The following is a 26,832-nucleotide window of genomic DNA, read 5'->3' as shown; positions in this document are numbered from 1 at the left end:
CAGGCGACTGGGGCCCAGAGAGGGGAGGAGGTCTGCCCAAGATCACACAGCAGCAGAGCAGGACTGGAGAAGGTCTGACTGCCAGCCCCCGAAACACTTCCCAGCACCAGGGCAGGCTGCCAGTCCCCGGTTCCTCGCTGCCCTTCCCTGGGTCCTGCGTGTGTAGGAGCGCCTTCCAGGTCACTGGAGGTGTGGAAGTCACCGGCTCCGGCCCTCCACCAGCTCCCAGTCCAGGGAGGGGACATGTCAGCTGTGATCACAGTCAGTCTTTGTTATAAGTAACTAGGGGCCCGGTGCGCAAAATGCATGCATGGGTAGGGTCCCTAGGCCTGACCGGTGACCAGGGCCTATCAGGTTCCCCGTCTCCCCGCCTCCCCACCTCCTCCTTCCCTCGCTCCCTCAGCACCCCACTGCCGCTGTTGGTCGCCTGCCATATTCCACGCCGCCCCCTGGTGGTCAGTGTACGTCATAGCAAGCGATGGAATTCCCGAGGGAACACTTCGCATATTAGCCTTTTATGTATATAGATCCCCCCTGACTCCGTGGGGGGCCCGTCTGGGAAATCAAGGACACACTCTCTGTCTCGGTCTGAGGGAGATGTGGGAACTGGGTGGGCCCCGGTGATGCCAGACGGGGGCATCAGTGTGAGGTCGCACTGGCCCCCACCCCCACCCCCCACCCCCCTGTCAGGGTCTTTCTCCTCCTTGGCCTTCGGAGACGGCCTGGGGTCCCTGCCCCACAATCGGACTCACGAGTCTGCGTGCCTGGCACCAGCTCCTCCTCCTGCTGCCTCCTCCCCTGCCCGCCCCCCCCCGCCCCCCCCCCCCCCGCCACGTGGGGAAGAAGCCCTGATGTTGATGGTGGCAACGGCTTTTCGGAGCTCTAATAACAGAGTGAGGACAGTTTTAACTTCTCAGGCCCCTTCCCCTCACTAGGGGGAGGGAGGGGGCGACAGAGCCCAGACCAGCAGGTCTGAGTGACAGGAACGGCTCGCCTTCGTCTTCTCCGTCCACAGCAAAGACGTTCGCCTCCATCCTGAGCCAGGAAATCGGGAACAGATCAACAATGAAACAGGAACGGCCCCCCTGCAGCCTCTGGGAGCCGGGGGATGCGCCCTGGCTAATCTATGAAACATGAGGAAGGCCGTGTCACGGGACAAGGGTGGCCACGCCTGCCCGAGCGGAGTCAAGGAAGCAGAGCCGACCAGGAAAGGCCACTGTTCCCAGAAGAACTAAGCGTGCGCTCCCCCGCTGCCCAGCCCCTTCCCCTCCACCGGGCGGCGCTGCGACCGGACCCCCGTCTCCCCGCTGCTGCCTCAGTTCCCAAGGCTCTGCTTTCCCCAGGAGCCAGGCTTCCTGCCAGGACTCGCTGGTTCCCGCCCGGCCCCTGGCCTGGAGCCCGCCTGCCCGCCTCGCTGACAGCCCAGCGCCGCCCTTCCTGCCCATCCCCGCTGCCGGCTGCAGGGCCCAGATAGCACAGCGGTGGGGGGAGAACGTCTCTAGGAAACAGGCTGTCAAAGTCCAGTGAGAACCCAAGGAGAAGGAAGACCAAGGACGCCCTACACAGCCGTCCCCAGAGACACCGGCCACGGTCGGGTCCACGTATGTCAGTGGCAGCAAAGACACAGCTGAGGGCAGAGGGGCTGGAGCCACTTTGATGAGGGACGCTGCGCTCACTGTGAGGTCCCGTGACCAGCCTCACAGGGAACCCGCATCCTTCGTGGCGGGTGTGGGCTCACCACCTCTCCGTCCTTCCAGGAGAGAACAGCCAAAGGGCTCCAGGTCACGGAGCACCTCTGGGTCCTGGGAGACCTCTGTTGGAAGGCGCCCTCCCCAGAGGTTCGCTGGGTCACACTGGCTGACGCCTCAAAACGAGATCGGCGCTGTTTCCTGACTAATTAGAGCCCAAACACTGTTTTCTCGGCCGCAGAATTAGCCACATCTTCGGAGGAAATCCCGTCAGTGCCTCTGCCTAGCAATGTTCTCCGATCGCCCTGCTGGGACGCATGCTAGTGAACCAGGCAATCGGGAAAGAAAAGCAAGTATTAGGGGGCGTTCTGCTATTTCTAGTAGAAAGAGAGGAAACACCTGTTTTCCAGAAATACCCTTATTTACACCCTAATCTGTATTTGTTTTTCTCAGCTTGGATTTGTTTTTTGAGAAAAGTCTGGTTCTATTCAATTTCTTATTTTGTTTTCACTACACAGAGGAGGTAGTGGTTTCTCTGAGGCAGAAGTATACCTCTCACCTGGAATTCTTGAGTTTGCATTCCTCGTGTGACCTGCTGAGAGGGACGGAGAATAGAGGGCAGGAGAAAGGGGGCCCGGGAAAAAACTCCCCTCTGATGACTTCCGAAGCATTTGTCAAAAAGATTGGAGGGGAGGGGGAGGGCGGAGAGGGAAGAGGGCGGAGAGGGGATAAATGGTGACGGAAAAAATAAAAATAATAAAAATTACAAAGGACTTGCAGAGTCAGTCATGTTTCAATTATTTTATCAGTGAAAAACGACTTCTTGTTTAAACTTTAGGGTCAAAACTTCTTTCACATTAATGCGAAGTCTCGTTAGGGGCAGAGATTTTCTTTTCTAACTAGAGGCCTGATGCACGAAATCCGTGCCAGAGTAGGCCTTCCTTCCCCTGGCTGCCGGCACCGGCTTCCCTCTGGCACCCGGGACCCGGGATTCCCTTGCAGCCCCGGCTTCGACCGGAAGGTCGTCCAGCCTAATTAGCATATCATGCTTTTATTGTTATAGATAACGCTGACTTGCATTACTATGCAGACAGTAAGTCTGTAACAGGAGCATCCACCGCCTGCATTGCTGTTACAATGACTGTTAAAGACTCAGATGCTGGGAACAGACTCTCTGGTGGGGCGTCAGGGCTCCGCGTGTCAGGTGTCTCAACACAAAGCCACACGGAAGCGGCCCCTCTCGGCCCCTCTCCTGCGCTTCCTCGCACGGCCAGCAGCCCTCCCCGCCCACCTGCCTCCTCAGGAGCAGAAACCCCTGGGGCGACCGGCAAGAAAGATGTACGTACTGGCCAGTGAAGCAATCACCCTTCTGGCCGCTGTTATATATTTCCTGCCCCCTTTTCCTGGACACCACAATATATGGCGTTTCTGCTGTAACATTAAATGTATTACGAAAAATCTCATGTTTTGCAAAACTCAATGCTAAAAATAACAGTCTTGGGGGGGGGAGGGCTGGTTTGAGGCATTCCTGCAAAACTATGGGACATCAAAACACAATCAAAAGTAATCACTGAGTCCCGCTAGGAGGTCACGGGTTCGATTCCTGGTCAGGGCACATGCCCGGGTTGGACGCATACAGGAGGCAGCCAATCAATGTTTCTCTCTCTTTCTCCCTCTCCCTTCCTCTCTCTCTAAAAATCAATAAATACATTTACAATTTTTAAATAATCCTATATAATAAAAGGCTAATGTGCAAATCAACTGAATGGTAGAATAACTGGTCGCTATGACATGCACTGACCACCAGGGGCAGATGCTCAACTCGGAAGCCGCCCCCTGGGGGTCAGGGTGCTCCCACAGGGGGAGCGCCGCTCAGCCACAGCCGGGCTCACAACTGGCAAAGCTCTCCCGCCTCTGAGGCAACGCGAAGAAGGTCTGACTGCCGGCTTAGGCCTGCTCCCCATAGGGAGCGGACACCCCCGAGGGCTCCTGGACTGTGAGAGGGCGCAGGCGGGACTGAGAGAGCCCCACCGCCCCGAGTGCACGAATTTCATGCACCAGGCCTCCAGTGATAACAATAATTGGAAACCTCGATAGTTAACCTGGCCGCCTAGGCAGGTGGTGCAAGAACAGCCAGTGACTAAGACGGCAGAAATGAAAAACGCATGCAAACGGGGAACGCACCGGTGCCTTCCTAGAGCGAGGCTGGCAGGTGCGGGGCACAGGGACACACACACACACACACACACACACACACACACACACGGTCACAGCAGCCGAGGGGGTTGTTTTTCCCGCTCAAGTTCAAAATCCCACTCCCCGTGTCCTCACACCCTCGGCCTAGAAGCCATACAAGCCAGCGTCACGCTGGCCTTGCCCACACATCTTGCCCCTTTTGACCAATCGCGTGGGAGGCACCACAGCGCCGTCCTCCTGGCCTGAGCGGGTGGTGTCCCGGGGGGTCTCTGCGCACCAGTGAGCAGAGGCCGGTGAGCCGGCTGAGGGCCTCCCAACAGGGCTTTCCCCGTCCCATAACCAGTCCCGTGAAAGAACCGTAACCACAGCATCAGCGGGCGGGCAGGTACTCACATGTAGTATGTCGGGTAGAGTCCTTCGAAATACCAGCAGTGCTTTTTGGCCTCCGTGCACTGCAAAGAGAAGAGAAGCGCGGTCATTGGGGCGCCTGCCCGGTGGGGAGACAGCCCAGAGGACACAGGCGGGAGAGAGGGCGGGGCCGCAGGCGGGGAGCTGGCCCTGGGAGAGGCGGCGACGGGGAGAGGCCCCACCCGGACCTTTGCTTTAAGTTTCTTAAAAGGGAAAAGAAACGTAGGAAAACAAGTATTTCCCGATGATTTCTCTAGCCTATCATCTCTCTGAACGCACTGGTAGCCCATTTATGAAAAGGCAAAGGCAATCCATGTCAAATGCACGTGGTGCTGATATGTAAAGAACGCTAGAAGCAGACATTCCAAAGATTTCCACCCCTCCCCCCATTTCCATTTGTGAAAGACATTGCCCATAGTTTTCACCTTCCTAGATCTTTATATTCCAGAATATTCTAAAAGCCACATCTAAATCACAGGTCCCCCATGCAGCCCTGTGCCGGATGGACTCTAAGTCAGGATTCACGGCCCCCTCCCCCATTTCCAGGGTGAGAAGGGGGGGCAGAAAAGACCACAGGAGCCCCCTGTGCTTCCCAAAGAAGCCAGGCACCTGGCATTCCGGAGGGGCGGGCAGAGCAGGTGGGAAGCCAGCTGGTGGGGGACTCTCACAGGGACAGCGGCCAGGCGCACCCCCTGCACATGAGGACGCTGAGCAGGACTGCTCCGACCTCTCCGAACGGGTGTTTTCTAAACTCATGCCCCTCGTGCCATCTCTGTTTTAATTCACCACCTCCTACCGCCACGATCTGTCCACTGACCCCTGGTGGATATATAGCGCCTTCGAAATAATACAGGACAGCCCGGCCGGCGTGGCTCAGTGGTTGAGCGTCCACCTATGAACCAGGAGGTCACGGTTCGATTCCCGTCAGGGCACATGCCTGGGTTGTGGGCTCGATCCCCAGCGTGGGGCGTGCAGGAGGAGGCAGCCGATCCATGATTCTCTCTCATCATTGATGTTTCCCTCTCTCCCCCTCCCCCTTCCTGTCTCTGAAATAAATGAAAATATCTTTTAAAAAAATACAGCGTCCGAGACACGCAGCATCAGCCATGTCCGATGTCGTCGCTGGCCAGCAGCCCAGAGGCGTGTACACGCACCTGGATGCTACCGCCTCTGCAGACCTGTTCAGCTTGTGTCTGTGATGAGCTGTGGGCACCTGTGACGCGTGGTATCTGTGTGTCTACACACATCCAAACAGAGAAGAGCCCCGCACACGGCTTCATAAAGGGACAGGTGGTGCACCAGGACAGGGCTCGCCCTGAAGGCAGCCCGCGGGACTGGGCGACGCTCCTCGAGTCAGGGAGTGAGTGGCGGGGGCACGTGAAGGCCCAGGACGTGACTGGACACGGCTGTGGACTTGACGACACTGCACCCTCAGGCTGCACTAAATTTATAAAACCGCCGGAGAGGGAATCAAGCTCAACAGATGCAGTCAACACGAGATGCACAAGGCTGCCGCTGGGGTAGCATGGCTGCTGGTTTACAGCAATGTCTTTCCATTTTTTTTTATTGATTTCAGAGAGGAAGGAAGGGGAGAGAGAGAGAAACATCAATGACGAGAGAGAACCATTGATTGGCCCCCGACTGGGGATCGAGCCCACATTCCAGGCGGGTGCCCTGACCAAGAATTGCCCCTGGGACCTGCTGGTTCATAGGTCAACACTCAACCACTGAGCCACGCCGGCCGGACTACAGCAATTTTTTTAGTAAGCAGAAAGAGTACACTCTAAAATAACAATAAAAAGCATAGTATAGTAAGTACCTGAACCAGAACAGTCACTTATGTCCATTATCAAGGTGACATACTGCATGCACATAACTGTATGTGATCTACTGTCATGCGCCCGGCAGGGCAGCAAGTGTTGACACCAGCATCACCACAGACATGCAATGTGTTGTGTTGCAATGTTACCATGGCTACGTCGCTAGGCAACAGAAGCTGTTCAGCTCCATTAGAGTCTTACGGGACCACTGTGGTACCAGTGGGACGTCGCGGTCCGAAGCAGCATTGTGACCATGCGCAGCCAAGCAGGCAGGCCTCGGGGACAGTGCAGGGTCGGGGCAGACCGCAGTGGAGCGCGGCTCCCCGCACGCAGCGCCGTGAACGTCTTTGTTTTGGGGTGCACATACAAGTCACGTTCGCACTGCCCTGGAGGCTCCTAAGTGTGCAACAGCATCACGTCTAAAGGATCGAGCGCACACCTTCATTTAAAAAGCGCTCTGCTGCCCTGACCGGTTTGGCTCAGTGGATAGAGCGTCGGCCTGCGGACTGAAGGGTCCCAGGTTCGATTCCGGTCAAGGGCATGTACCTGGGTTGCGGGCACATCCCCAGTAGGGAGTGTGCAGGAGGCAGCTGATGGATGTTTCTCTCTCATCGATGTTTCTAACTCTCTATCCCTGTCCCTTTTGCTCTGTAAAAAATCAATAAAATATATTTAAAAAACCAAAAGCGCTTTACTGCTCAAACATGCCAACCACCGTCGGAGCCTGCAGCCCGCATCTCTGTGGCGAGGGTCCCGCTCACTGGGGGTGGCTGCAGGCAGTGGCGGCGGCCGCGTCCCTGGGCTCCGCTCTGCAGCACGCGACGCGGTCGGACAGCGTGACCCGCAGCAGCACCTCTTCCAAAAGCGGAGTCCGAACCTCGGACCCGCCGCTGCTCCACGGCCTGGCCGTGCGTGATGTTCGGTCCCCGCTGTCCTTCCAGCTGTCCTCACGGCATCTCCCCGGGGGTGGGGGGAGCCACCTCGAGAACCCGCATTCTCTGCCCGACCCTGGGGAACAGCTCCTGGCAAGCAGGTCAGACTCGCGCCCGGCGGGCCGCATGCCCGTTTGCTGGCAGAGCTGCCGGGAGAAGCAGCCGTGCAGTCCCTCCCTCTGGCCCCACTTCTCATCCTGCTGCTTCTGCCACGTCTTGAACCCTCTGAAGTCCTGACCCCTCCAAGTCGCCCTGAGGGCTGGGGTCACCTTCTCTTAAACGCCTGCCGACGTTCATCTTGTGACCTCCTCCCACGACCACAAGTGTCTCTAGTGGCACCGAGATGGTGAGTCCTTTCCAGAAGGTTCCAGTGGACTTTGGTCGGACGCATCAGAGGAACCACCAGATCCGGACCCAGCGGCTTCCAGGGTTCGTTCTCCTGGGACCCTCGGTCACCGAAGCAGACGCAGGGCTGCCAGGCCCCCGGAACAAGGGAGCTAGACATGCAACTCCTGACATTTATTCGTGTGGTCGTATTCCAAAGGCTCCCCAGAAAGAGCAAACCCATCTCCAAAAAGGTGTTTAAAAAGTGAACTAAGGAAAATCCATTTCAGGGTCTTATGTCCACCCAGGAAAAGAGCTCTACCCACTGCAAAGCCTTCCTCCGTGGCTGCTTAAGCATCGCTCCTCTGCTGGGAAAGCCAGTGTGTGTGCTGAGCACCCGCCACAACCAGAGCGCTGTCCACGGTTCTACATGGACCGCAGCCCCTCCCTGGGCTCATAATTAATATTCCTTCCAGGGGTGTCAGGGAAGCAATAGCACAGCCATCTATTTTTTAAATTATTTTTTAATCTTTATTGTTGAAAGTATTACATAGGTCCCCTTTCCCCCATTGACCCCTTTTGCCTGCCCCTGCCCCCATCCCAGGCCCTCACCCCCTATTGTCAGTGTCCATGGGCCATGCATCTATGCTCACAAGTTCTTCAGTTGATCACTTCCCACCCACCCCCGCCTTCCCTGTGAGGTTCCGCATCTGTTCCATGGCTCTGTGTCTCTGGATCTATTTTGATCAGCAGTTTATTTTTTTCATTCGATTCCACCTGTGAGTGAGACGCTGTGGCACCTGTCTCTCTGATGGAACATCGCTATCTACTTCTTGAAGTGATCGTAAGAGTAGACACCTAGTCCTGGCTGGTTTGGCTCAGTGGATAGAGCATTGACCTGCGGAATACAGGGTCCCCGGTTCGATTCCGGTCAAGGGCACATGCCCAGGTTGCAGGCTCGATCCCCAGCGGGGGCATGCAGGAGGAAGACAATCAATGATTCTCTCCCATCAATGATGTTTCTATCTCTCTCCCTCTTCCTTCCTCTCTGAAATGAATAAAAACTATATATAAAAAAGAGAGTAGACACCGACAATTTACAAACCATTAACAAAGCAGAGCGCGCAGGCTTGTGAGAAAGCATCCACTGAGGAGCCATTCCACGGAGGGAGGCTGACATTAAACTGGCGGCCTTATTCAAAGACCAGGCTGTGCATCACTGCAGCTGAGCCCTCCTAAATATAGTCATCCGAAGTGAGCACCTAAATACGCCCGAAGAACAAATCCTCGCTGACCCCCAGCGGAAATCCTCTCACTGATGTAAATTAGTCTGCATCCAGCCCTGCTCAGTTCAGGAGCCCCGATGCCACCGTTGGATAAAAGGAATAGACGTCCTTTTTCTGTTCCCAGTTTAGAAAGTAACCGCACCCCAGTGATTACGGAGGGGCTGCAGTCCATGCAGAGCAGAGCCGTGGGCAGCACCCCAGTTATGGCGGGTGCTCGGGGGCTGACAGCAAGCGCTGACCTGGCCACTCTTCACACACACATTTTCTTGGTCAGCGGACGGGCGCGTCTTAGGAAACCACAGTGGAAATCTTCACAGAGAGGGCAGAGCTACTTTTAGGGGGACATAAAACCCTGACATGGATTTTTTTCATAGCTTATTCACTTTTTAAACATTTCTTGGGCCCTGGCTGGTTTGGCTCAGTGGATAGCGTGTTGGCCTGCGGACTGAAGGGTCCCAGTTTCGAGTCCCGTCAAGGGTACAGGTCCGGGTTGGGGGTTCAATCCCCGGTAGGGGGCCTGCAGGAGGCAGCCGATCCATGATTCTCTCGCATCATTGATGTTTCTATCTCCCTCTCCCTTCCTCTCTGAAATCAATACAAATATATTTTTTAAAAATGTTTGCTCTTCCTACAGAGAGTTTGGCAAACTCCCACACGAATACATAAGGTATCACCTGTCTAGCATCTTGGTTCTCAGGAGCTTGGTAACGTCGCTTCCCCTAATACCTGTGTCTGAGGAGCCTGCACGGCGCTGAGAGAACGTGAGGAATCTGTGACTTTGGACACTGGGGAGCGAAGAGCTAGGGTCTAGGGTTCAAAACACTGTGGGTTTGACCCAATTCTGCCCCTTCTCCTTGTTCACAGGGCGCGAGGTGGGATCTTCACAGGCATCGCCGGCTGCCAAGGGAACGCCTCCCTCCAGCACGAATCCCTCCGACCACTTACTGTGGGGAAGCGCCAGGCAGCCTGTCCTGAGCCCGTGAGGCCGCTATTTGCCTCCAAATGGCCAGGCGGCCCCCGAGGACCAGCCGATGGCTCCTTGTCGAAGGGGAGGCGCCGGGTGCTGCTGTCTCCTTCATCAGCCCTGAGACCCCAGCTGCGCCCGGGGCCTGCCAATCAGAGTCCACGCTCCACACAGACTCCGAACAAAGGAGGCACTGGATGCTGGCAGGTGGGTTTTAGGACCAGGGACAGAGGCAGCGGGCTTGTCGCCATCACAGCAAAAAAACACAAGGAGGGGTGACAGCTCATGACCGCAAAGTCCCTGAATGTCAAAGGACAGGAGGACCCTGCTTTCAATTCCGGCGCTGGAATTTTAATCAATCCCTACATGCCAATTACTTCCTCCTTGGGCTGACGAACAGCCTGATTTTCAGGAACATGTCAGCTCCAAGGAACCTTGATTTTTTTTTTATTTATTTTTTTACAAATAAGAGTCTGAGGCATCTCACAAGCATCATTTATCAAAGGGAAGAGAGCAAAGAAACACAAAGACAGACGCAAGAGCCCCTCCAGTGTCTTGCAGACGAAGCCACATCAGCCATGCCTACAGTGCCAGCAAAGAGCCAGCAGACACAAAGCACCATCTACAGCTGGGACGTGAGGCTGGGCCGCGATTAGCTCCAGCTGCAGGTCCCGGGAAAGCCCGTGAACTCTCGCAATTCCTCTGGATGAAGTCGCGTTGTCTGCTTTCCCTGCCTGAGCTCTTAACAAAAGGAAGGTACGGAGGCAGATCTCAAAGTCCCTAATCCCAGGAGGTAAACGCCCTGTCGCCAGGCCATGAAAATGAATCACTAACCAAAATTCAAAGGCAAACAAGAGAGCAACGTAATGACATATTATAAGGTTAATGTCTGTAAAGAATACGGGGTGTGTATAACTTAGTAAGAAAAAGATAAAAATCCCAATAGGGAAAAAGTGAAATAGATGGGAGAATTCTTCAAAGAAGAAACACAAAAAGGCCAACAAGCCCATTTCAGAAGATAAGATTCATTAGTAGTGAAATACACGTGAAGTGCAGTGGGAGGTTTTATCTGTCAAAACCCCGGCAGCCAGTGCCGTGAGGGCACGAGAGAAAAGTCATCGCACGACGTGTGTGGAATGTAAATGTAACGTCTCAAGAGGACAGTGTTTCAATGCGGATCAAAAAGCCCTTAAAATGTACATCCCCTACACAGGGTGGTCACACTGACCCCGGGAACGTGAGAGTAACAATTGTGAATACATGCTCTTAATAACCGAGTTTCAAAACGTGTGCTTGGTTAACAAACTAATAATACATCCAAGAGACATGTGAGCAGGCATGTCCTATCAGATGGTAAGGAAACGGGTAACAGTATGAGAACATTTTGCTCAGAAAAATGAAGCCAATTAAAGAGTGTGTCTAGAAGCATATATTATACCCAATAGGAGAAAATAATATGGGGAGACAGGTACAAAAACACTGACGATAAATGGTCTTTTTGGTGATATTAGAGATGATCTGTTTTTCATTGTACATGTTGGTGACTGGCCTCCAAGTTTTCTGTATGGAACTTGTAACATTTTGTTTTAAAATTTCCCATTAAATTTTACTTTTTTAAAAAAGCAGATCACTTATGGCCCAATGAAGAAATGGAGAGTGACCCTAGCTGGTTTGGCTCAGTGGATAGAGCGTCAGCCTATGAACTGAAAGGTCCCAGGTTCGATTCCGGTCAAGGGCACAGGCCCGGGTTGTGGGCTCGATCCCCAGTGGGAGGCATGCAGGAGGCAGCCGATCCATGATTCTCTCTCATCATGGATGTTTCTATCTCTCTCTCCCTCTTCCTTCCTCTCTGGAATCAATAAAAATATATTTAAAAAAGAAAAAAGAAAGAAATGGAGAGTGAATGTAAAGGGATATTTAATTTAAGGAAATATCATTGGTTCACAAAAGTGAGCATTACCCAATTAGGAGTTAAGTAAAAAGTAACAGATGAGCCGAGTTTGTGAAAACTTACACACAAGGAAAGGTATACTGAAACAAATACAGAGCCAGCAATTGAAACGCCCGTTATAGAAAGTTGAACATCATGGACACTGCTCGTTGTATGCGATCCTTTAAAGCACGTTATCGGTATGTATTTTAACCGTGAGAAATAAACGTTTCTTCAGAGGAGGAAGAACGGGCAGCAGAGCCTCTCCCACCCATGGCCCCATCGTCGGGACGCCCGGCCCCTCTCACGGGCGTAGGTGAACCTTGGGTGTTACTTCTCGGCCCAGAGGAAACGAGAATGATGCTGAAGCCACATGAACGCCCTCCTCCCAGCCCCCCAACAGGCCATAGGAGCTCCTAGGGCTGTGCCTAGAGCACCCTTCAGCACTGCACCCTCATTACTGGTTCTCCCAGAACAACAGCCGTGACAAGGGCGTAGCAGCTCTGCCAAGAAGGCTGCCATCTGCTCAGAGGCTGACCTGTCCATTAACTCCCACCCAGAGCCCAGGGCCCCCGCCGGGGCTCACCGCCACCCCAACCTCTTGCTCCCTCCAAAGAGGCTTTGAAGCTGCTAAAAACACTCGAGGGCAGCGTGAGGGCGCAGAGCAGCTGGAAACGAAGGCGTGGGCTGCAGCCAAGGAGGTTTGCGGCCAGGCCATTTGCCCTCAGGCCCCCAGCACCCCCCCCCCCCACAGGCCGAGGCGGCGATTTAATTAGCGCTGCTCGCGGTGACAGGGGAACAGCAGCGCCGGGTTCTGCCAGCGCCACATGAAGGCCATCAGCCCTGCCCGGCCACGTCCAGCGGAGCATTGGGCAGGGAGCACTGGGCAGAGACCGGACCTCGGACGTGCTCCCTAAGGGCAGGACCCAGGACGGTGGCACCTCTGCTGTCAGGGCACAGGGAGCACTGGGCAGAGGTCACAGCTGGGCACCCGGCTGTGTTGCCATCACAGGAAGTGACTGAGAACAGGGAAAGGTCGGGAGCGCCCAACCTTGTCACTCAGGGCCCCCACATGGGAGAACAGACCTGTCTTTCAGAAACCACTCCTTCAGCCGGGCCGGCGTGGCTCAGTGGTCGAGCACTGACCTAGGAACCAGGAGGTCACAGTTTGATTCCCGGTCCGGGCATAGGCCCGGGTTGCGGGCTCGGTCCCCAGCAGGGGGCGTGCAGGAGGCAGCGGATCGGTGAGTCTCTCATCACTGACGTTCCTCTCTCTCCCTGCCACTCCCTTCCAGTTGGGCCGCAATCGTTGCCAGCAGGTCCACAACGTAACCAGCAGGTAACCAGCAGACTCGGGGAAATACCAGCGTCTCGCCTTGGGACAGACATGCCCAGAGGCTGATAAGGACAGCGGCTTCAGGAGCAAAACGCCAGAAAGCGCAGAGGGACTGCCGGCCTCAGGGTGCCCACTACCCTCCCTGCAGAGTGACATTTTATTTATTTTTTTAAAATATATTTTTATTGATTTCAGAGAGGAAGGGAGAGGGAGAGAGAAAGAGATAGAAACATCAATGATGAGGGAATCATTGATCAGGTGCCTCTTGCACGTCCCCTACTGGGGATCGAGCCCACAACCTGGGCATGTGCCCTTGACCGGAATCGAACCTGGGACCCTTCAGTCCGCAGGCCAATGCTCTATTCACTGAGCCAAACCGGCCAGGGCGTGAATGACATTTTAGAAGGAATGTGTGCAAAGCACAAAAATAGGACTGCCCCCCTCCCCCAGGCCATACCAAACAACCCCCTCCCAGCGCTGCCACCTCTCCCCCCTCAACTCTTCCAAACCACGTCATCAAATCCAACTCTCACGCAGCCGCACTGCGGACGAACGGACAGACAGACGGCCACCAGACTGCTACTAGGACCTGGCGTCTCTGACCTCGGGGGCCCCTCCCGCCCCCTCCAAGCCCCAGCAAACATGTAGCCAGGTCCTTCCCGCTTCGGAAGTGATACGAAGATGCAGGGAAGCAGCCCCGCCCCCTGAAAGGAAGGATTTTATTCGGGCCTTTTCGTAACTTGATGTTCAAGCACCTTCTCAAGATCAGAGCATGAACCTTTCTGACCAAGCCGCACCCACGCCACACGCGACGGAGGCCTCAGGTGCCATCCGAAGGCTGGCGGGCCCACAGCCCAGCCGGGAGGCACGTCAACCGTGACCTTCCCTGGCTGGATGACAAACGCAACAATCCCTCCACGCGAACTTGCGAAAGAGCAGAAGGCAGACGCTTGCCAAGCATTTCACGGGACATTGTGTTCAACAGGAAGGAGCTAGAAACAAACTCCACGTCCATCGAAGGAAAGCCGGTTAATGCTCATTCCTACCAAAGAACACTCTGTGATTCTGCAGTGGGTGTGTGCATGCCGACACAGGCACGCCTCCAAGAAATACCGCTCACAAAAGAAAGAAGAAGGATGCGGAACACTGTGTATAATATGGCCCCATCTGGGTACTTTTAACGAAGTATCTGAGTATATATATTTTTTAATCCAGAGGACTGGGAAAGAAATTTAGCCGTAACTCCCCCTGCAGAGAAAGTCTAAGGTTGGGAGGCAGTGGGAGGGAGAGGCGCTCACATTGTTTTACACCTTTTAAAACCACATTCATGCCTCACTTTGTTCAGGAAATTATAACCATCTAATCCATGATCCCTTATCTATGAAAACAGGCAGCGAGGCCAACACAGATGAAAGTAACGTAAGAGGGCACGCCACTCGGATTTCGCCCCTTTGCAGCAAAGCTTCAGACAACTGAATTCCGTTTCCCCCTGCTCCTCTCTCCCCCGCCCCGCCCGTCCTTAAAGCAAAACTAATGAGCTGTGAGATGGCCAAATGCAGGCCCCAAGGAAGAGGAACCGGCTCTGAACACTCACCACTGGACACCCAGGTCTCCCGGGAGCAAGAGCCACAGGCCCTGCCTTGGCTGGAGTTCAGGCGCTTCCCTGATGGACTGCGAGGCCTTGAGGACAGAGTCCTGGGTATCCCGCCTTCCGGCCATGCTCCTGGGACAACGGTGGCCGTAGTGGGATCGAGAAATGGTTGGTGCCCTGGCAGGTGTAGCTCCGCTGGTTGGAGCATCGCGTCCCGTGCACCAAAAGGCGGCAGGTTCGATTCCTGGTCAGAGCACATACCCGGGTTGCAGGTTCGATCCTAGGTCAAGGCCCTTGCGGGAGGCAACTGACCCATGTTTCTCTCACATCAATGTCTGTCTCTCTCTCTCTCTCTCTCTCTCTCTCCCTCCCTCCCTCCCTCCCTCCCTCCCTTCCTCTCTCTAAAGTCAATAAAAAAAGTAAAACTAACTAAATATAAATAAATGGTTGCTAAACCAACTATACAAACAACGATGCAGAAGAATGGGGTGTCACCTAAAGGTCGCTGTCATCAATTCAACACCGACAGAAATCTCCAATCTGGGGTGCAAGGAGGGGAGAGACTTTATTCAGTGGACACAGCTCGGATGTTGCAGCACCGGCCCCTCCCCGGCAATGCAGCCTTCCATGGAAACTGAAGTGCACTCCCCTGAGGCAGAGGTGAAGCTGTCACTTATAGGAAAATTTACCCGCCCCATTTCCTGATTGGTCCATTCCTATGCAAATGAGGACCCCACACCACGATTGGTCCAAATAGCACCATAAATGCTCTGCCAGAATAAAGATGCTCTGATTAGTCCAGTGGTTCTCAACCTGTGGGTGGCGACCCCTTTGGGGGTCGAACGACCCTTTCTTTCACAGGGGTCGCCTAAGACCATCGGAAACACATATATAATTACATATTGTTTCTGTGATTAATCACTCTGCTTTAATTATGTTCAATTTGTAACAATGAAATTGGGAGTCACCACAACATGAGGAACTGTATTAAAGGGTCAAGGCATTAGGAAGGTTGAGGACCACTAGATTACTCAGTGAAGATGCAAATGAGGATGTAGCTGCCCAGCTCTGATTGGACGGGGAAAGTCTCAGTCCTATTGGTGGAATTTCGATCCTAGGAGCTCTCTTATCCTGGTTGACAGAGGGCAGGAGGCTTGGCAGCCCAGTCGGAAATGCAGCGAGCGTGAGGGACCTCAGCAAACAATTTACCTGGGATGAACCACAAGGCGTCCTTTTTGTGGGTCTATTCTTCTTGGGGCCCACAAGGGGTAAATGTTTTATACATATATGACATAAAATTGGACACACACACAGGCCCCCATGTTTCGGAGTAGCTACTGAAAAGAACACCAATGAATTAACACCGAAACATCCCAACGTAGAAACGGATCGTATTTCCAAAGTCTGTATGGAAACTGGTGATTTAGAGTTGAGGACCCCTTTCTCACAGAAATAATGGTACAAATGTCGGCTCCATTTCCTGGCGAGGCCCCACATTCCTCCTAAGCCCATAAAATAAATGACTCCCAGCCTGTCCTTGAGCTGCACTGGCCCTGAACTGCTTGCTGCAGAGTCTGCAACTGCGCCCCAGGCCCCCACCAAGCGGGAGAGAAATGACCGTGTGCCAGGGATCTGGCCTGGCTAGACCACGGGAGCCATCAATGTCACTTTGGTCCTGTCGCCCCTCACCCTCAAGGACTGACCTACCTGTCCCCTCCCAGTGTCCCACCACCAACACAGAGCAGCACACAGCCAGCATGGGTGAGGCCTGGGCACAACCCCCCGCGCCTGGGCCGGGGCCGAGATCTGTCCTCTCCTCTCCCCCTTATACACTCAGGCACTGCATAGCCACATCTGCCCTGGAGGACAGCGCAGGCACGACCCCACGCTGGTGCGACAGAAAGTGAAACAGACACGACCGCAGCTGCAGTCCCAGCTCAGCGTCACCCTGTGACACCCGACAGGGCTCAGGGGTGACAGCTGTGTCTAAGGGCCTCCGCTCTGACCCTGTCCCTCGACTCCTGGGGGGTCTCCGCTGGCTCCTGTTTGAGGGCATATGCCTTCCAAGCCCGCAGGCCCACCCCTGGGGAAGGAGGGGGCGAAGGCTCCGGTGTTTAAAAATCAGTTCACAGATGAATATGTCACTCTTCCCAGGGAATTCACAGTTTTGAGCGATTCTACGGAGAGAACACCTTAAGAGAAGGGAAGGGCGGCGTCAGGAGCAGGAAGTGCTTGGGAAGCTGAAGCATGAATTCCATCAGGCATCGGGACAGGACAGGTCCGGGAACAGAGGAAAACCAGTGAGATACAAATGAAGCCTGAAGTTGCCTTAATGGGACTATGTCAACACAGGTCTCTCTTGTAGCAGATGGATAAGGCAATAGAGGGTGTGAAGTTGGTGTCAGCTAGTGAGAGGCACCAGGACCTCTGCATTAGCTTCGCAACTTTCCTATAAATCTAACGTTGTTCCCAAATTAAAGCTGGTCACAAGCATACTGCGCCCAGAACAGATCAGCAACAGAAACCGGAGGGAAGGCCCTGGCTCTGAAGGCAGAGAGCAGACCTGGGTGACGGGGAGGGTGCAGGCCACCCAGGGCCTCTGGCCACCTTGTAGGACTCTGGTCTGGGGGGGAGGGGGGTAATGGGGAGCCAGGGACACCCGAAGGCTGCATCAGGCCCCTCCCAGCATGCCTCAGGCCCTGGGTCAAGGGCAGCCTCTGGTTCGCAAATGCATGAACCAGCAAAGCAGAGATTACTCAGCATGTGAGTGAGTGAGAGGAAGCGCTCTGTTGACCCACATTACAACCCGGCTTGCAGGCAGGCACTCCCCACTGTGCCCTGCGTGGGGGTCACAGCACACAGTGTGCTCCGTGTCCAATCCGACTCCTAGGGCTCCTCCCAGCACGGCTCACAGGTCCGTGTTCCCGTCCAAGCCCACATCTAAAGGCGCGAGAAAAAGAATGGAAGGTTGACTGCTTTACCTAAGAAACGCTGATGGGGGGGGGGGGGGGGAGGGGAAGGGGGAGGGCAAACAGAAACCCACTGCAGGGGAAATGAAAGCGGGGCTGGGTGCTGCAGCCGGGTCAGCTGTGAGGGGGGCGGGTGAGCTGTGAGGGGGGCGGGTGAGCTGTGAGGGGGGCGGGTGAGCTGTGAGGGGGGCGGGTGAGCTGTGAGGGGGGCGGGTGAGCTGTGAGGGGGGCGGGTCAGCTGTGAGGGACACGCGGCTCTAGGAAGTAGCAGGGGCCTTGGTATCCCCAGGAGGCCCGCTGACAGCCAGGCCAGGCCCTGTCCCATTCTGAGGCTGGGGAGAAAGACAAGGTGACACCCCTGCTACCAGCTGGGAGGAGTTTGGGGAGCAGCAGCGAGGGAACCTCTCTGGCTCTTTTTAACTATGATGCCACCCAAACCTGAGGCTCAGCAGGGCACTGTGGCTACTTTCAAAGCGGAGACCTGTTCTCTGACGTTTAAGTATAGGGATCATTTCAACTTCTCTCTTCATACCCATCAGTCTCGCTAGCTTCGTGGGAGCTACAGGGTCACGTCAATTCCAGAAGCAGCAACTGCAGAGACCTCTGCACACAGACCGAAGGGGGCCAGTCACTCAGGCGCTCACTGGAAACGGAGTCAGGAGCGGTCCCCTCCACCCGGCCGCCCAGGCCCGTGCGCTTTTTGGCTCACAATACTGGTAGCTTTACCGTAAGATAAGGTAACATCACAGGAAAACCTAGATGTCCAGCTTTTTTGTGAAAAATCTTTCGACCAGCATTACTTTCAGATGGTAAATAAGAATATAAAAGCATTTATTTGAGCAAAAGGGGCTGCAGCTCAGGAGGCTCGGATTCAGGGAGCAACCCAACAGCTCTCCGGGGAGAAGACAGAGAGGTTATAAAGGCGAAACCACGCGGGTAATGCTTTCATGCAAATGAAGGATCAGGCTAGGTCCACAGGGATTGGTTAGTTCCAATATGCAAATGAAGGGGCAAAAACTACAAGGAGGAAGTCAAGTCCCTGTAACAGCGGGTCCGGGATGTTTATGGCTCAACCTTGAGCGAAGCGCCACCAGGTTTAGCAGCTTAGCAGCAGCTCCGAGTGCTGCCTTGTGAGGCCGCATCCTTGTTTCTCTGTGTCTGCCTCTCCCTCCCAGCTACTCCGCAATTAGAACGCATTAGCTTTCTTCTCGCACTAAATAAAGCACCGGTCTAACGCCACCATCTGAAAGTGAGAGATTCCGTTGGCTCGAGCAGTCAGAATGGCCTCCTGGGAAAGGCTGGATGTGAAATGAGAACAGAAAGATGGAGAAGCCTTTCCCAGAGGAGAGGAGGAAACAGCATGACCAGAAGCAAAGGGGGCTGGATGGCGGGGCGGGGAGCGAGGGGGGGTGCCCTCTAGCTCAGAAACTCTGGGCGCTGGGGTTTGGCTGGCACATGAAGCCAGCACGCCCCCTCCTCACCCACAGCCCCCTGGCTCTCGGTCTGAGCGGCTTTCTTCCCGACTTCTTTCCCATTGAACACCGGCCTGAGGCTGCCATTCCCGGTAGCAGGCCACGGGACGGAACTGGATCAACTGGATCGGGCCACCCTTGCAGGAGTCTAATGGCTTCTAAAGTCAGTGGTGTGCTCATTTAGATGCAGGCCACGCCCTGGATGTGAGGAGAGGCAACCTGGGACCCGGCGTGCAGGTAGGCACCCCCCCCCGCCCGCCCCCCCCCCCGTGTCCCTGCGTGGGGGTCACAGCACACAGTGCGCTCTGTGTCCAATCCGACTCCGAGCTCTCCTCCCCGCACGTCCCACGGGCCCGTGCTCCGTCCAAGCCCACGGTTAAATGCGCAGGAAAGAGGACGGAAGGTCGACCCCTTTCTCCAAAGAAACGCTGAAGGGGGAGGGGCCCCTGGGCAGAGGAGGGGGGCCGGTTCCCCTTTTACACCGTAGGGGGGCAAACGGAACCCCAGGGAAGGGGAAATGAGAGCTGAACAAATACGAAATGGATGTTGAGTTGACAAGGACGGGGAGAGGGAGGGACAGCGTGGGGACCAGGGACAGGGGAGGAGGGGAGGCGTGGGACCCGTCACAGTCAGGGCTGTGCCTCTGCGGGCTTTGGCAGGCACCCAGGGGGAGGCGTCCACTGAAGGACAAGTGACTCGGACAAACACAAGCGCCTTCTGGACTGAGAAGCAGCGGCGAGAGAAGGGATCCAGATGGCTGATTTTAGAAGCTCTGCACAAAACGCCTGCCTCCGGGAGATTGGACTCGCCTTCAGAGGCTAGAATGGGGGCCAACATGTTCCCGTTCCCATTCCCATTCCCATCTTCCACACTTGTCCCTATCAGATGCAAATGGCACACAGTAGGGCCAGCAGCCGCTGTGACAGACACTTATTTACTATTGGACAAACCTCCACACTCACACAGGATCTTTTTTGTTGTTTTTAATCCTCATCCAAGGATATTTTTTTCCATTGATTTTTAGAGAAAGTGAGAGAAGGGAGGAGGGAGGGTGAGAGAGAGAAACATCAATGTGAGAGAGACACATTGATTGGCTGCCTCCCACGTGGCCCGACCGGGGCCGGGGATCGAACCTCCAACCGAGGTCCATGCCCTTGACTGGGAATGGAACCCAGGACCCCTTGGTCTGTGGGCTGATGCTCTAACCACTGAGCAAACTGGCCAGGGCTCAGGCAGGATCTCTAAGAGCACGTCTCCTGCCAGGCAAGCAGGAGAGCCCGGTGTTGTAAGTGAACTCGGGGAAGCCACGTGCGTGACAAACAAGAAAACGCTGGAGTCCGCCGGAAACTCAGGTCTGTCTGCTCCGAAGATGCCTGTTTTCCCACCACATTCCATCACCTCCGAAAACTCGGGGAGACCCAGGTCGAGCACCCACCTCCCTCCTAAGGCAGAGCAGACCTACTGTCCCTGAATAAGGCCTTCACTTACAGGAGGAGAGGCGGCGGCCGGGAGCCGGTCCTCCCCAGAGCCTCGGCCTGAGCTCCGTGCGCACCCAGGCAGGCGACCCGGCGCCATGGCGACAAGACAGGCTCCCCGGACGCAGTTGCTGCCAGGGCTCGGGTCCAGGCCCGCCCCGAGGCAAAGCCAGGGCGTGGCTTTCTGTCTGGGTTTCCACGTTGTCACTTCCGTGAGAATGACAAAGGCTTGACAACATAATTATAACTGTCAATCTCCCTAAAATAAATTAAGCTTGGAAGCACTCGGGGAGTTAACGAGACACGCGAGCTGATTGTGTCTCGTGAACTCCCTCCTGACGGCGTGCCACGCCGGAGGCTGTGAGAAACGAGGTACATCTGGTATACCAGCTATTTGTGTCTTTGGGATTCAGGAATTTTTTTTCCCAAAGAGGAGGGGTTTAGGGGACAGTTCCTAGTGCAGTCCCCAGCCCCAGTCCCAAGTCCCCAAGCCAGGAGGGGGAATTAGGTTACAGCCCTCCCAACCAACCAAGACACCCTCCAGGCAGGAAACTTAACTACGTCCAGGGCTCCCGTGCCTCAGGCCCACAATGGGTCCTTCCCAAACCTGAGGTATAGGACTCTCTCTCTCTGCTCTGGCCCGAGGCTGCCATTCTCTCCTCCCGAGGGTGGAAGTCCGCAGCTGTGCGCCCTGCAATGATCTCTCTGCCTATATCCACTGCCTCCCTGTCTTCCCGGAGCCCTGGACTCCTTAACCCCAACCGGCGAAGGTCACACTTCTAATCACCCAACACAATGGCCTTGCCTGGGCTCCCGCTGGGCCCTGGGCCGCCTGAGTGCAAACAACCCCCACATGTAGACGTCTGCTCCTGGCGCTCTGGACTCCCCTTTGTGGTGCATCTCTCCCCACCAAGGGCAAACAACCGAACACGTCAACACACATCCCATCTGAAGCGGAATCCTGACTTGTTAATAAAATGAAGGCCATCGGTGTCTCCACGTCACAATCTCGCTCATCTGTCTCAATCCCAGCATCAGCCTCCAGCTTCGACGGAGCTCTGCTCAACCTTTTTATTAATCAGTTGGATCAATGGCATGATCATCAAACCTGCAGATGGCACAAACCCATCAAGGACACCAAATGTTTTTTAAAAAAAGGGTTCAGACACACACTTGTAAGTGTAAAGGTGTATAGAACATTCAACGTGAGAGCAGGAAGTGATGCTGGATTCTGTGCATAACAGACGTGTCCTCGCCTACTGCACTTTATTAAAATGTCCTCGGTCACGCTGCTCAGTTTTGACAGAACCAGGATTAACACCAGGGTCTGCGAACAGGGAGCTCATCCCTGACCAAGTCAGCCACGGGCAGTAGGAAGAGCATCACCTTTAAAGCTGTGCAATTCACCCTCATGCTGTGCCTTCCTACTCACTACATGGGCCAGACTTCTCACCTTTAAAGTGAGCATGATAAAATTTTATATTATAAAAAATAACAACAGTATTCAGACAGATGTTGACAGGTGTAAGAAAATGAGATAAAAGAAGTAATGTGAAATGTAATTAAACATCATTAGCCCAGCTGGTGTGACTCAGTGGTTGAGCATCGACCTATGAACCAGGAGGTCACCGGTTTGATTCCTGGTCAGGGCACAGGCCCAGGTTGCCGGCTTGATCTCCAGTGTGGGGCGTGCAGGAGGCAGCCGATCAATGATTCTGTCTCATCATTATGTTTCTATCTCTTTCTCTTTCTCTCTCTCTCTCCCTCTCTCCCTTTCTCTCTGAAATCAATAAAAATATTTTTTAAAAAAGAGAGAGCAAAACCTTTGACCCTCTAATGCTTAGATGGTAGAGAATAAATCCCATCATACTGGGAGGTAACAGATACAGAGCAGGGAGGGAACTGGCAGAGTGAGGGGGCTGGGAAGGGAAAGAGGTGGCATCTTATATACGGTGGCCAAGACAGGCTCACTGAGAGGGTGACATTTGAGTGAGAAAAGATAACCGGGAAAATGACCAGCCACCCCTGGCGAGAGAAACCGTGGCCTCATCCAGGAACGTCTAGGGTCACTGAAGCCCAAAGGAAGCAGAGCCTGTTAGGGGTCCAAGTCTGGGCACGAGCCTGGCCCTCCCGGCCCCCAGGAGCCAGGGGTCCCCTTGGCACAGCAGAGTCCCGCCCATCTGCTCATGCATCACTGTCACCTCTCCTGCAGGCACCCAGCCTCCCGGGAGCTTCCAGAGAAAACCTCCCTCCACGCTTCTTTTTCATTCAAATTGCATGTTGCTCAGATTCCAAAAACTCTACCGAGTGGGAGGCCTGAAGAGGATTATTTCAGAAAATTGGCACCCGGGGCTGCCACATTCACTGGGTCCCAGGGCATGAAAAACATTTGGCATGAGACAAAAATCCCACAGAAACTCTGAAACGTAACTGGGTTCCGATTCAAAACTCCTGGGCGTGAGCGTACACAGGGCTTTATGAAAACACGCACTGATCTCCTTCCCTTCCCGACCCCAGTGCTAGAAGACAAGGCCCATGTCCAACCGCCTCAGAGCAGACCCCCTTGTTCTAGCCCAAGACGGGCTGTTCTCCTGCCAGAACGACTTGGAGACACATGGCAGCCTCGCGTACAGGGTCCTAGTTCCAGGGAGAATCAAGAAGATGCCGAGCCCGGGCCTTGACTGAAATAACCTGGTGGGGGGCACCCCCGGGAACGACCGGTGAACCCCAGCCCTGCACGGGGGGGGCGGGGGGGGGGGTTAACACCAAATGGCAGAGCACCCATTTCTGGGCTCACTTCAGTAATGGAGCCCTTAGAACAAAAATGACTACATGGCCCGGCCCGCGTGGCTCAGTGGTTGAGCATCGACCTATGAACCAGGAGGTCACGGGTTCGATTCCCAGTCAGGGCACATGCCCAGGTGGTGGGTTCGATTCCCACTAGGGGGCGTGCAGGAGGCAGCTGATCCATGATTCTCTCATCATGGATGTTTCTCTCTCCCTCCCTCTCCCTTCCGCTCTGAAATCAATAACAACATTTATATATACAAAAACGGAAAGGTCACTTCGGATGGGTCCTGAGAAGCCACCTGGGGAGGAGGGTGCGGTCAGGGCTGCTCCTTAAAGCCTTGTCTGGGTTTCCGGGCGAGCCTGCCACCAGGCGGACAGCTCTGGAGAGGCCGAGGGGCCCCCTGGCTCACTGCCCCATGTCCCTCCCCCGGTGTCAGGAGTTGGATGCTAAATGGTACAGCCCCCTGAGGACCTGTGCCTGAGTCCTGAGGCCCAGCCGCTGGTTCCCGTGTGTGATGGGATGACCACCGCCCAGGTCGCCGTCAGCCTGGACACCCTGTTTGTAAACTCTCTGCATGAACGTGCCTGCGGCCTCCCTGCAGCCACGAGGCCTCGGCCGGACAGGTGGGCCCCTCGGCCCCTGGGGCTGGGTGTATCTCCACCCCAGGGACCGGCAGGGACCCTCCTGACAATTTCTTCAGCACCTCCCTCCCATTTGAAGTGAAAATGGGGAGAAAAGGAATGGCCAAGAGGATGAAGGAGTTGATTCTGCTTTTGTTTTGTTTCTTTTAGGGAGCGGATATTTGTAAAGTGCTCAGAGCAACGGCTGACAGAAGAAGCGCCCTACCAAGGCGCTTGCTAAGGAAAACCACGAATCCTCAGCCTTTATGTCTAACAGGTACGTGAGTTTCTACAAAGGGGTGAAGTGCGTGGAGGAGGTCATGGGGGGGAGGGAGCCCTTCTCCAAACAGGTGTTAGGTCCCCTCAATTGTGACCCTGGGCGGTACCAGCAAGGAGCAGGGGGCGAGCGGTCAGCGTGGAGCCACCACTGTCACCAGGGCCCGACATTCCAGGTGGTTTATGATCAACTAGCAAGTGCAATGCAAGCAGCTCGAGCGGAACAAAGACAAGCATCCGGGTGCTGTGGGAGCCGTCAGATGCCTCCCTCAACTGGGCTGCCCTCAAACGCAAGAGAGCCCCCTGCGTCCCCACACACCTCTGGGGGGGGGGGGGCGGCTCTGTGTGCGTGGCTTGGGACTGGAACGCATCCAAGGCGTTCTGATAACAACAGGTTGGAGACGAAACCCGGGCGACCAGTTTAAGAGGCAAACATCTCAGATCTCGATCTCCCGTGTAAGATTCCGCGTGATGAGTCACAAAGGAATGTCCCGAGTTCCTCGCACACCTCAGGACGATCACCGCGAGATGGGCCGCACCACGCAGCCCGTGGAACAGTCACCCGTCCGCGCAGAGCAAGCCCGGCTGACGGTGAGGAGTCCGCGCGGCCACAGGCTCACTTTTAAGACCCGTCAACCCCTCGGACAAGACCCGAACTCTCCACCCAGATGAGGAATGCCTACCCACAAAACAGGCATTTGTTGTTGTTAATCCTCACTCCAGAGTATTTTTCCACTGATTTTTAGTGCGAGCGGAAGGGATGGAGGAGGGAGGAGAGGGGGAGAGGGGGGGAGAGAGAGAGAGAGAAACATCGACCAATGGGAGAAAGACGCATTGATTGGTTGACTCCCACCTGGGTGCCCTGACTGCCCTGACCAGGGCCAGGGATGGAGCCTGCAACCCAGGTACTGGCCCTTGACGGGGAATTGAACCTGGGACCCTCCCGCGCTGGCCAACGCTCTAACCACTGAGCACACCAGCCAGGGCCCGAACAGCTCTTTTGGCCAGAACCCTGAGGCGGTCTGGTCTGGGCTGCAGGGCACCGGCCACACACAGCGATGACCAGCCAGGCCGCTGGGGTCCAGCCGGCGCGGACCTTAAAGGGGCGGGGAGGTCCCGGCGCCGGTGCTTCTGGATAAACAGCGGCCGGTGCCTCACCCGGGGAAGTTGTTCCTACGGTTTTACCATCCCGGCCGTGGGGAGCCTGCCAGCGGGAGGCGCCCACAAAGGCACGAGCGCCGGCCGGGGGCAGCCAGAACGCACCCACCGGAGCCCGGGGCCAAACCTTGCCCGTCCGCCGCCCTCCCAGGGAGCGGGTCCCCCTCACCCGCCGGTGACCCCAACTCCTCGCACTCAGCACGGGGAGCCGGGGTCCGGGCGCTCGCACCGCTGGAGTCGCACAGCCTCCGGTCCCGCCGACCACCTCCCGCGGCCCAGGAACCGCGTGCAAACGTCCTTCCAAGCGCGGGAGCGGACGGAGCGGACGGAGCCCGTTCCCACGCCCGGAAACGCCGGCGGCGCGGGGCAACCCAGCGCAGAGCCGCCGCCTGGGACAGCCGGGTCCCCGGGAGGGAGGCGGTCCCCGGGCGCTCACCACTCCCCCCTCCTCCCCGTTCCCTCCGGGCTGCCCGCACCCTCCCGCCCGCGCCCCGGGAGCCCCGCGCCTCGGCGCCCGCAGGAGCGCTCGCTCCCGCCGCCCCGCTATCTCGCCGGCTCCCGGGACTTTCTCTCCAAACTCTCCCCGCGCCCACCCGCCCCGCCTCTGCGCCTGCGCCGCCCCCGCCCCCCTCATCCTGCCCCCCACCCCCACCCCACCCCCACCCCGGGATCCACGTCCCCGCGGGGAGGAGACCGGCAGGGCTGCGCGGAAGGGTCTCTCCCGGTCCCGGGCGGCGCTGGAAGCGGGAGAAATCAGCCGCTCCGGCCCCGGGGTGGGGCGGGCCGGGTGGGGACAGAAGCGGGCGCCGCGGGGAGCCCCCCGACCTCGGGTCCCTCCGCGTCCCAGCGCCGGACACACGCAGGACCCGGGCGGCGCGGCCGCTCCCCGCTCCCCGCCCCGCATTGTTCGCGCCCCGGCGCGCGCCCGGCCGCCCGGCCCTACCTCCGCCAGCAGCGCCAGCAGCAGCGCCGCCGCGCTCGGGGGCAGGCGGCTCATGGCTCCGTCCTCTCCCGGCGACACGTCCCCGCTGGGCCCGGCCGGCGGCAGCAGGAGCCAGGACCCGCCGCCCTCGCCGCGCTCCGCCCCGCGCCCCGCCCTCGGCCGGAACGCGCCCGGCGCGCGCCCGCGGACACCTGGAGCCCCGCCCGGGGCGCTCGGCGGCGGGGGGACCCCAGGATGGGCGTCCGGCCCCGCGAGAGGCTGGGGAGCTGCCTGGCCGGGGTCGCCTCCGCCGGGGGCCGTCCTGTTTCCCCAAATAGACCCGGGGAGGGTTTTCAAAGGCGCAACGTCTCCGCGGGGTGTGGCTCGCTCCGGAGGGAGGTGGCTGTCCCCGAAGCCATCGCTCCTTCTCGCACCCGGGGCCTCGGTTCTTCCCTCCCCCTGATCCCCGCGAACCGAGGGGCCGTGCACCCAACCCACACGTGACGGCAAGGACAACCCAAGGGCGCAGGAGGCCGCCTGCCAGCCGCAGGCCCCGGCGCCTGGCCTCTCGCTTGTCAGGGCTCTTCATGCCGCCCCGCCCGCCCGGCCCTCACCCGGACCCCACGTGGAAGTCCACCTCCCGCGGCTGCGTGTGCGGGTCCTCCCCTCCGCTG

The 26,832-nt window shown here is 56.5% G+C and overlaps 1 protein-coding gene across 2 annotated transcripts in view; it reads right to left on the bottom strand.

Annotated features, from left to right (window-relative positions):
- Nucleotides 1-26,330, bottom strand: part of VOPP1 (VOPP1 WW domain binding protein) — a 33,800-nt gene extending 7,470 nt beyond the window's left edge. Inside the window, exons 1-2 of one of the 2 annotated variants that reach the window (XM_081102048.1) lie at nucleotides 26,180-26,324; nucleotides 4,278-4,336 (exon numbers count right to left, since the gene is read on the bottom strand). In XM_081102048.1, coding sequence (XP_080958174.1) covers nucleotides 4,278-4,336; nucleotides 26,180-26,233 — 113 coding nt within the window. In that variant the 5' untranslated portion in view covers nucleotides 26,234-26,324. Of the gene's footprint in view, nucleotides 1-4,277; nucleotides 4,337-26,179 lie in introns of both variants that reach the window. The other variant, XM_081102047.1, reaches the window with a different exon arrangement.
- Between the last annotated feature and the right edge of the window lie 502 nt (nucleotides 26,331-26,832).

Source organism: Myotis nattereri (genome assembly GCF_964212035.1).
Source record: "Myotis nattereri genome assembly, chromosome: 11".
NCBI classification, from domain to species: Eukaryota; Metazoa; Chordata; class Mammalia; order Chiroptera; family Vespertilionidae; genus Myotis; species Myotis nattereri.
Note: the sequence above shows the minus strand (reverse complement) of the source record. Positions and strands in the feature narration are given on the sequence as shown.